This window comes from Engraulis encrasicolus, chromosome 4, assembly GCF_034702125.1.
Source record: "Engraulis encrasicolus isolate BLACKSEA-1 chromosome 4, IST_EnEncr_1.0, whole genome shotgun sequence".
Lineage (NCBI taxonomy): Eukaryota > Metazoa > Chordata > Actinopteri > Clupeiformes > Engraulidae > Engraulis > Engraulis encrasicolus.
In genome coordinates this window covers 28,681,447-28,692,895 of record NC_085860.1, presented here as the reverse complement: position 1 = coordinate 28,692,895, position 11,449 = coordinate 28,681,447, and the positions used below count along the sequence as shown (strand labels likewise).

At 44.0% G+C, this 11,449-nt stretch overlaps 1 protein-coding gene across 2 annotated transcripts in view; it reads left to right on the top strand.

The window, feature by feature from the left end:
• atp8b4 (ATPase phospholipid transporting 8B4) overlaps positions 1–11,449 on the top strand; it is a 49,671-nt gene that overhangs the window by 22,138 nt on the left and 16,084 nt on the right. For both annotated transcript variants that reach the window (XM_063197088.1, XM_063197087.1), the window contains exons 18-24: positions 269–460; positions 1,700–1,815; positions 3,019–3,183; positions 3,992–4,103; positions 5,008–5,113; positions 8,919–9,057; positions 10,999–11,182. In XM_063197088.1, coding sequence (XP_063053158.1) covers positions 269–460; positions 1,700–1,815; positions 3,019–3,183; positions 3,992–4,103; positions 5,008–5,113; positions 8,919–9,057; positions 10,999–11,182 — 1,014 coding nt within the window. The remainder of the gene's footprint in view (positions 1–268; positions 461–1,699; positions 1,816–3,018; positions 3,184–3,991; positions 4,104–5,007; positions 5,114–8,918; positions 9,058–10,998; positions 11,183–11,449) is intronic.

The window sequence follows — 11,449 nt, the reverse complement described above, 5'->3', positions numbered from 1 at the left end:
TAACAATGAACATTTCCCAAACAGCATGCTCGACCCGCCTCCCTTAGTTTGCTAATGATTGCTTGCTTCCCGACAAAGTGGGAGGAGTTCCCGATTTCTCACGATGTTCAGCAACGATATTTGTATTGCTCTTGGCCTGAGTAGAAGCAATGCTGAAGGTGTTGCGTCACACTAGGAGGGCATGGCCTGGCTATTCATTACCTTACATGATTTAGAGCCCTGCACACACGACATGACTCCAACAGTTGTGACTCTTTCTCTTGCTCAGAGGAAGAGCTTCTGTACCAGGCCCAGTCACCTGATGAGGGCGCTCTGGTCACCGCGGCGCGGAACTTTGGCTTCGTGTTCCGCTCTAGAACGCCCGAGACCATCACGCTGTGCGAGCTGGGGCGGCCGGTCACCTACCAGCTGCTGGCTTTCCTAGACTTCAACAACGTCCGCAAGAGGATGAGTGTCATTGGTCAGTACAAGTCTCCCACTGCCCCTCGTTTCACATGAGTGTCTTCTTACCTATTACATTACATTACACTTAGCTGATGCTTTTATCCAAAGCGATTTACAGTTACTTACAGAGTATTGGTTACAGTCCCTGGAGCTTTATGGGATGAAGTGCTTGCTCAAGGGCACATCAGCCAGGGAGTATGGTGGGGAGTGGGATGAGTGGGTGAGATTCGAGCATGCAACCCTCTGATCTAAAGCCTATTAAAGGGGTATGCCACTATTTTGGGGCTTAATACAGTTAAAATCGTTGTCCAGGGTTTATAAAGGTGGTAAAGTGTCGCTAAGCTAGTGAAAGTCAATGGATCCGTGTAGCATGCTACAATGCTACACGGATCCATTGACTGTCTTAAAGCGGCTTACATGAAAAATAAGACACTTAACCACCTTTATAAACCCTGGCCAACGATTTTAACTGTATTAAGCCCCAAAATAGTGGCATACCCCTTTAACCATTAGGCCATGGCTGCTCATTGTCTTTTACCCTTGGATCACACACGTGTTCACCATTGCACGATGGTGAATGGGGAAACAATGCAAGCAGCCAACAACTTTACGTGTGTGGCCGCCAGGGGTTGCTTGGCTGACAGTGACAACCAAAGCTCTGCAAGCCTCGCGTCAGCCTTAGGGACTGGGTGGGCGGGTCAAAGCAAGGCCAGAGGGTGACTTCGCAAAAGTTGCTCTATCTTACCCGTACTTATGTTCCAGTTTAGTATACACCACCTGTCTCATGCTAGGGCCATAGGGCTAGGGCCATTACCTTTGAATAACTACGTCATAATTATGTACATTGGAGTTAAATACTACAGTTACTTTCTCTTATTATGTTACTTCACAAGAGTAAACCCAGTTTCAATGACTCAGTTATTGAATATTTGTGTGTGTGTGTGTGTGTGGTGGTCTTTATAATGCTGTGTCAGAAGGTTGCTGTGTATCGATGTCTTCCTGCTCATTGTTTGTGCTGGCGCTGCAGTGTAGTGTCTTACAGTAATTGGCTGATGTCGAGCTTGTTTCTCTTCAGGCTCTAATCAATGGTATTGGATCTCCCGAAATGTGCATTATGCATATCTGTTTGTCTACCTGTCTGTGTGCCTGTCTGTCTGTGTGTCTATGTCTGTCTGTCTGTCTGTCTGTCTGTCCTCCTATCTTTACTGCTGTTCGTTACTGTGTCTCAATCTGTTTCTCTCCCTTCATGTCACAGTGAGAAATCCAGAGGGTGTGATCAAGCTGTATTCCAAAGGTGCTGACACCATAGTGTTTGAGCGGCTGCACCCGTCCAATGAGGAGCTCATGTCTACTACCTCCGAACACCTTGATGTGAGTGCCCTCTAATGTGCTTTCATATTTTAGAACATCATATGGCCCTAGCGTGGCGGTACTGGGCCACTATGCCAGCGACCCGGGTTCGATTCCGGCCCGATACTCTCCCAGCTCATTTATAGCGCATTCAGACCGACTGAGAACCGTGCTGGAGCCCGTTTCCGCACCTAATCGCGAACCAGCCGTCGTGTTCACGTCACAGATATTTGCATTTGCGAACCAGAAAATTGGTTTGCAATGCGAACCGCAAAATACTAGGTTTTTCTCTGCGAACCGTGACGACAGCGTGGTCGTCAGCAGGTGCATCCGGGTAACACAGTCACGTGCAAAAAAAAATCAGAGCCCGGTATGAACACTGGCGGTTCGCAGACAAACACTTTAGTGCCGAACGTAACTGGTGCGAGCACCGACACCGGCTCCGTTCTGGTCGGCCTGAAAGCCATATTAGTGATGGACAATCTGGATTCAGAAGTTACAGTCCAGTGCTACTATACATATTCTAGGGCTGTAACGATGCACTCAACTCACGATTCAGTTCATGAGTTGACCTACGGTTCGATACCCTCCACGATTTTTTATTTAAATGTATCTTTTTAAATGTATTAATTTGCTTTTTTTCACATTTGCTAACATATACAGCTACAAGATACACTTATAAATAAAATAGTTTATAGGTAGAACAGGCTACAAGAGGCTAATAATAATTTTTAAAAGTTTAAAAATAATAATGATGATCATCTGAAGCTTGGAAGCAGTACCACATCATGTGCTTGTTTTCTGGACTGAAGGGTAACAGAACTTTCAAAGGGCGTATCAGTACACTGCCTTCTTCCATCACAATACAGTACCATGACTCTGTGCATCGCAATTTCTCGTTTCGATACAATATTGTTACAGTCTCAATATATTCCAAACGTCCTGATTTTACCTGTTCAATTGCCCTAATTGCATGATTTGGACGATGATTTGGTGGCACTAGATCATAGCTACTGAATCCAGGTTGCCCCTGACTGGCAGTAACCTTCCTTCAGCCTAATTTGACTGTACTCATCAGAAAATCCTCAACATCATAGCAATGTTCAGACCACACCTATGCAGTGGCCCCTGATGAAAATACAGACATAGCTGGTCAATACATCTGGTCAGTGAGTGTTGGCATGTACATGTCTGTGTGTGTGTTACCTGTGTGTGTCTGCACAGGAGTTTGCGGGGGAAGGCTTGCGCACCCTGGCGCTGGCCTACAAGGTTCTGGATGAGGATGCGTTTGGGGAATGGATGAAGAGGCTGCTCTACGCCTCCACAGAGCTGGACAACAGAGACGAGCTGCTCAACGAGCTGTACGAGGAGATGGAGACGGACCTGATGGTGGGTCCACTTGGAGAAAAAGTAGCCCCTTAACGCACGCCGCTCCACCAGTGGAACACTGTAATACTTTTTCACTTTGGGGTTTCTTTTGCCTTAAGACATGTAAAAGTTTTTATCTTTTACCTGACATGTTTCGACGGTGTACTTCCATCTTCATCAGAGGGTCACAGAGGGTCGAAACATGTCAGGTAAAAGATAAAAACTTTTACATGTCTTAAGGCAAAAGAAACCCCAAAGTGTTTAAGTTAAACAGTTAGACATAATGAACTTAATACATAACACTGTAATAGTCTCTGAAAAATCTGAACTACCATAGTACTGCACCACTATCACAGGGACTTTAGGAACACATTACAACTTGGTCTTTGTCATTCTGGTTAACAGTAATTTAAAGTACAGTATAACAGGGGCCGTGTCTGTTACTGTAAAGCACATCCGCTATCTGATGTGAGTGGGATTTACATGTTTTCTCAACAACACGAAAATTATGGCCAAAATCTTTGCAAGAGTTTTGAAACCCAGTGGCAGAATGGGGAGGAAGGGCAAGACATCTTGTCCTTGGCCATTTATTTGCTCATGGCCAAGAGCAATCACATAACCACATAACACGTGCACTATGAAAAAATGTATAAACATTTTGTATTGCATTTGATTATTACCAAAGGTCTTAAAGAGCATGGCTCATCAACCGTCTCTGGTGTCATGTGTGTTTGTGTACATTAGTGTAATGTGTAGCCTACATGTGACCACATTACTGGATTGTTGTATATATGTCTGTTTGAGTGTTTTATTCCTGCCTCGCTCTCAGTTGTTGGGTGCAACAGCGGTGGAGGACAAGCTGCAGCAGGGTGTCCCTGAGACCATAGCCTGCCTGTCCCTCGCCAACATCAAGATCTGGGTGCTGACAGGAGACAAGCTTGGTGAGTCAAGCCGCGTTTATCTGTGTACTAAGCACATTTCAGGCATGCACACATTCAATGCCGTTCAAGACAACGAAGACAGGGACCAGGAGTGTGAACTGCATTGCGGGGAGGAGGGGTTAAAATAATTGTGCTGTACGGAAGCTACATGAAAATAAGTGGAAAAAAAGGCAAATATTATACAAGTGTTTCAAATGGTGCACAAATAGCAAAAGAGAGGAGGAAACAGTCTGTGGGCTTTGTAGCATTGCCTGGGTACGTCATGTCCTATTGTTTGGGTCTTGCCCGGGGTTTGTGAATGTTGAGTAAGTACACGATGAGTTAACTTCATCTGCCGTGTGTCAGTGTGCCTCATTTTACTACACATCCACAAACGTGACAGGGTTGAATTGTCTTGTTCGAGTTGTGCAATGTCAGCTCATCTTAAGGGTGTGCCAAGGTTTTTTTTATATTACCTTGTATTACACCAATAATCTCTGACCTTGTGCTGGAAGTCATAAATATGAGTGACAGTTATTCCCTGTCATTATGTTTCTGTGTCTGTTGAATGACTAACCCTAACCCTTAACCGCAAATGTGGGTTACGATAAGCATTTTGTTATTTGTTGCGGAGAGAATGTCATTTATAGTATTTTATTTCCAGAATGTATGCTGCTCATTCACAGGCGTCATTTTTTTTCCTGCATATTCACAACCACCATCAATGACCCTCTCCACGTCTGCCACAAATTGAATTGCTAATCATAGACATCTTGGGGTGCAAAACTCACTCTACTTTGGTCAGACCAGTGAATATAACTTTTTTCTCATAGTAAATATTCATGAAAAGAACAATTTGAATGGGCAGCATACATTTATAAAGTTAAATAACAGAAATTACACACTCTACCCTTAATGGTTGCAGAGACGGCCATGAACATCGGCTACTCGTGCAACATGCTCAGGGACGACATGAACGAGGTGTTTATCATCTCAGGACTCACCTCTCAACAGGTCGCACATGAACTCAGGTGGGACGAGCATGGACTGGATGTCACATAAATGAACAGAGGTGTCAAAAGTAAAAGTACTTTTGTGGTGTAATTACAGGACTAGTACATGGTATTACATAGCTGTTACACCATTTACTCCATTGTACCTAATGAGATAGATAGACTGTTACTGAAAAACACTGAAAACTACCAAGGACCCACCACAAACTTGATCCAACCAGTGCAGAGTTAGCTGATCGTAAGACAAGTACACAGGTCTACTGGTTACTCAGATAAGCTATTTGTGTTGGAAGGAAACTGTGTTTCTTTTTTTACTTTTACTTTGACTGATGACACCTCTGTAAATGAATGAACGAATGACCAAATGAATGAACCAATGAATGAATGAACGAACGGATGAATGGATGAATGAATGAATGAACACCTCTACTGAAGGCATTTTTATTTAGTCTTAAACACACGGGAAGCCACAGCACCAAATACTATATCCAAACACACAGCAATAACTAGTGACAGGTGAAGCAAAACATTACAACTGAATAAACAAGGTCATGGATCACAAAGACTAGAACCCCTATACTGATAACAAATGGAAGAATAACTCCACCAGGAGCCACACATCTAGCATACAGTGCAGTTCCCAAATTGTGCATTCCATCAAGGGAGACCAGTAGTTGTGATAATGTGTACGGTATATACTATCTGACCAGCTGCCTGGCCAGAACTACTGTAAGCATCATGTGCTAGGCAGCAATGAATCGTCCTATGAATGTCTTCACTGCTGTCTGCTGGCCCTCACTGCCCTCGTGATGTAATGATGGCTTCAGTGGTGGTGTGAGCAGGGTTGTACTAATGCACAGGCTACATAGAGTTACAATCAGACAACTGATTGAACTGATTATACTCAGGTGAGTCTAAGTATAGAGTTACAATCAGACAACTGACTGGACTGATTATACTCAGACGAGTCCATTTGCAATCAGACAACTTTGAACTGATTATACTCAGGTGAGTTTTTGGACTGATCATACTCATTGGAGACCAATAAACATCAAACTAATTAGATTGTCTAGTGCTGGCAGGTGGACCAGTCTAGTATCATCAATGAAGGATATGCAAACGCATTCCTCATATATTATTTAAAAAAAATGGTCTGAAAATAACCTTAAGGAAAATGTAGGCCACAGCTAGCTGTCAAGCAAGCTAACAAACAAGTCAGCAAGCCATGCAGCCACCCTTACAAAATGACCTGCTAGCCGGGATAGCCGGGATAGCCGGGCCAGCCAGGCCAGGCCAGCCAGCCAGCCTAACAGCTAGCTATCTAGCAACCAGTGAGCAGTACAATGCAACAGTCCCGGTTTAAATACATGTTCATGTGAACCATGTGACCAGCGTGAAGAAGCATTTGGCAGGTGCAGGCAGTAATTGAATAATTGCATGACAGCCCTTAGTACTCAGGTGAGGTCACCTTTTGATTTGGATGAGGTAGAATGACAGTTTCAAATAGACTGGGCTTCTTCTAAAAGACTGAATCAAGGGATTACTGTCCCAGGTAGACTTTTTCAAATTATGCTAGCCTATAGGTATATTTTACACATTAAATGAGGCTAAACTGTTCATAGGCTGTTACTGGAGAAATAAATAAGTTAAAGTGAATTACAGCAAACTGTGCAAACGGTTGCCATTTGTAGCCCTTAACTGTTGTACAGTTTATTCATTTGCCAATTTCACTGCTGAATACAATTGGGAATCTATATAGTGGAGGCACCTGGAGCCAAGCCAATGTAAAAAAGGATATTCTGAATTATGAAGACATTTACTGCGTCAATTTGTCTCTCAAAAAAAAGTCTGATGGCAAAGCCTCTAAGTCCGATTAGAGAAAAAATGATTGCGATGTCACAATGTGAAGAAAAAACAGAACAGAGTTCTTTGTCTGTTGGTTCACAATTGGGTTTACTTACAGAGGATTGAGTTTGGTTCACTTACAGGGGACTAAAACGAAATGGCTGCTCATGTTGCCAAATCATTTGAAATTGGGGAGGCATGGTTTTCATAACTCTCTAGGGAGTTAAACATTAACTCTCTAGCTCTCTTAGCTTAACAACTCTGGGAACACTGGGAATCTAACTCTGACAAATTTGCTGTGCAGAAGGCAGATTTCACGACACATTTACATAGTGTCATAATTACAAGCTAGGAATTAAGGATAACATGTCAGTTGTACTTTTCAATATTACACTTTGTCAAAATTCTTACATTTTTTCCTTTTGGTCAATCAGGGGCCCCGTGGCAGGTGGGGGCCCCTAGGCTGCAGCCATGTGTAGTAAGGGTCGACCGATATATCGGCCGGCCGATATTTGCGTTTATTAAGTGTATCGGCATCGGCCGATACGCATGCGGTTTTGGCCGAAAAGCCCACCCCGAGATTTATTTTTCCTCCATTCATTTGAGTAAGCAGGAAAAAATGAGGCCTTCAATGAAAAGAACACTGTCCACAAAGTCAAATATGGCAGAGTTTCCCTGATGTTTTGAAGTTGCTTTGCTGCCTCTGGCACTGGACTACTTGACCACGGTCATGGAATTATGAAGTCTGTAGACTATCAACAAATTTTACAGCATAATATAGGAGTCCACCCCTGAATCCCATAGAAAACCTATGGAGAGATCTCAAAATGGCAATGTGGAGAACGCACCCTTCAAATCACCTCAAGGATGGTCTAAAATTCCAGCAGAGCGTTGTAGGAAACTCATTGATTGTTACCAGAAGTGGTTGTTCACAGTTATTTTGTCTAAAGTTTGTGCTACCAAGTATTAGACTATGGGTGTCAATACTTCTGTCCGGCCCATTTTTGGAGTTTTGTGTAAAATGTCATTCATTTGACTTTTTTCATTCTCTTTTGTGTTTTTCATTGTAAGACAAACAAATGAAGATATTAATAACAAAGCATTTGTGATTGCAATCATTTTCTGGAATAAATGAAGTATTATCTGACAGAATTGATGGGGTGCCAATACATTTAGCCAGCACTGTAGAAGTAAAAGCTTGTCATGTCCACTGAGGCTCACAGGAGTCATGTTGCCGTACCAACCTTTCAGCACTAACATCTTCTTTAGACCCCTGCTCATTAGTTACAGTGCAGGATGCCTCTGCGTCTGCGTCTGCCTCTGCCTCTGCCTCTGCCTCCGCCCCAGTATGAGTGTGTGTGTGTGTGTGTGTGTGTGTGTGTGTGTGTGTGTGTGTGTGTGTGTGTGTGTGTGTGTGTGTGTGTGTGTGTGCGTGCGTGTGTGTGTGTCTGTGTGTGTGTGTGTGTGTGTGTGTGTGTGTGTGTGTGTGTGTGTGTGTGTGTGTGTGTGTCACTATTGACATGACTCCTGCTCATTAGTTACAGTGTAGGCTGCCTCTGCCACTGGGTTTGTGTGTGTGTGTGTGTGTGTGTGTGTGTGTGTGTGTGTGTGTGTGTGTGTGTGTGTGTGTGTGTGTGTGTGTGTGTGTGTGTGTGTGTGTGTGTGTGTGTGTGTGTGTGTGTGTGTGTGTGTGTGTGTGCGATGTGTGTGTCTGACAAACCATTGTCCAGTATCTAACTCCATCCATCCATCCATGGATAGTGTACAGTGTGTAACGTTCATTTAAGTGTGTGTGTTGTATGTACAATACAGATGGTGTTATTATCAGATATGTGTCATCAACAGATAGTGTTATCAGGAATGTGTGTGTTTGGGTGTGTGTGTGTGTGTGTGTGTGTGTGTGTGTGTGTGTGTGTGTGTGTGTGTGTGTGTGTGTGCGCGTGACACTATTGACATGAGCCTCTCTCTTCCCCGTCAGGGGTGCCCGTGAGCGAATCCTAGGGCCCAGCTCTGCCAAGCTGAGCACCGCCGGGAAGTCCACCTCTTCTGGCAGCGACTCTGTGTTCGAGGAAACCATTATTGCGGAATATGCGTTAGTCATCAACGGACACAGCTTGGTGAGTGCAGTGCAGTGACCCCTGTTGCTCAACCCACACAGAATAGCACTGCTGTATGTAGGCTACTTGCCAGTGCAAACACAGAGTAATAAAGGATGTGAATTTTATGGTGGTGGAGTGAGACGCCTAGGCTGAAACTTTTGGCTGTCAGGGTTTGCCAACAAAGCACCAGAAAATAAAAATTCAAGAGTCACTTTTAATTACTATACTTTTATACAGGACGCTAAATCAACTTCTTTCATCTCCAGCCAAAATGGCTTGTAGTTAGCCAAACACAGACTCACTAACAGGTCAAAATGGCTAGTAAGTTGGACCAGTCAAACTAAAATTTCACCAGCATTTGGTCGGTTGACTGGTGTTAATTTAGAGCCCTGCTTTTATATTACTTGGATGGTGTACGGAAGAGAATGGAGAAGAAGAATCTTACTATCTCTGGTATAACCAGGCTTCACACACCCAAAAGGCTTTATTCATTATCACCATGAGAGCACTTCCTCTAAAAAAACTGCCAGCACAAATATCCATTATTACTACAGTGAGGAATTCAAGCACTTCCCATATCTCCTCCATTAAATAGAGTTCAAATGGAGTTCAAGTATCTCCTTAACTGGAATTGGCTGTTCTGTTTATGACCTCACCAGGCCCTCCCCAGAGCTATGGAAACCAGAGTTGTGACAACCGGGGTTCAGACAGTCGGTTGCTAGCCTGATTATCAACGACTTTCAAATCTCTTCGTGACTTGGTCTGATCAAGAGCATAACAATTGACATTTCCCAAACAGCATGGTCGACCTGCCTCCCTTGGTTTGCTTATGGTTGTATGCTTCCCAACAAAGTGGGAGGAGGTCCCCATTTTTCGGGAGCAAGGAAACGATATTGTATTGCTCTTGGCCTGACTAGAAGCAACGCTGAAGGCGTTGCGTCACTAGACGGACACGGCCTGGCTAGTCAGTTACTGTCATGAATCATGTAGAATAAAATAATTCTAGGCACTTTTCAATAGAGATGAACACAGAACTGCAACACAACAAGTAAAGATGACGTAAAAAAAAAATTCAAATGAATTACACCTATACTACCTTTATTGCACATTCTGAGTGCGTCTTAATATGCGACCTTGCCTCCTCCACTTGCGCTTGTCTCCTCGTCCCGCCTCCTGGCCCCTCCTCCGTGGAGAAAACGATAAAGTTTCCCAGCTGTCAGCCTAGCCACAACAACTTTTGAGGGACTGTTTTTCATTCACCATCCCAATTGCAAATGAGAAAAAGACTCTACAATTGAGCTTTTACAAGATATTGAAATATAATGCTGTTGTCAGTGATGTCATCATGACGAGAAGCAAGTGGAGGAGGCAAGGTCGCATATTAATACGCACATTCTGTGTTCAACGCTCACTTCCTGTCTATGGTGATCTTTGTGTAAAAGGCTCCATGAGCTGCCATCTTTGTGTAAAAATGGAACACTGGAGTGTGTTGTGTACTGAATGTGAGGCATACAATGTAAAGCACTTTGAGCGCTCGAAGTAGTGGAAAGGCACCAGAGAGCATAATAGTCCTAGAATCTCTGAAGGTGCTATAGAAATGCAGTCCATTTACCACGGAGGCAGCCGTGGCCTGATGGTGAGGGAAGTGATCTTAAGATCAAACGGTTGCAGTAACTGATAAAAAAGTGTCAGCTAAGCATAATGTCATGTCATGTATACCAGTGTTTCCCAACCTTTTTTGTCCTGTGTACCCCCTAAGCCATGTTGTCATATGAAGAGTACCACCCTCATGCATGCTCTATATCTATTCTGCTATCCCAAAGTGGCTACACCCCATGTATTAATTATTTTTACATTTCTCCACGTACCCCCTGAGGTGTGCTCACGTACCCATAGTGGTACACGTACCCCTGGTTGGGAAACAATGATGTATACCAATGTGTGTGTTGTGTACTGCAGGCCCAAGCTCTGGATGTGGACCTGGAGATGGTGCTGTTGGAGGTGGCGTGCCTCTGCAAGACGGTCATCTGTTGCAGGGTGACGCCGCTGCAGAAGGCCCAGGTGGTGGAGCTGGTCAAGAGGCACAAGGGAGCCGTCACGCTGGCCATCGGGGACGGAGCAAACGACGTCAGCATGATAAAGAGTAAAGCACACTACTATCATACTGTATAGAGTATCTATTGGCGTCACACACACACACACACACACACACACACACACACACACACACACACACACACACACACACACACACACACACACACACACACACACACACACAAGGGAGCTGTCACCCTGGCCATCGGGGATGGAGCCAACGACGTCAGCATGATCAAGAGTAAAGCACACTACTATCATACAGTATTGCCCTACAATTTCAGAACGCAGTATCTTGAAAATGGTCGAAATT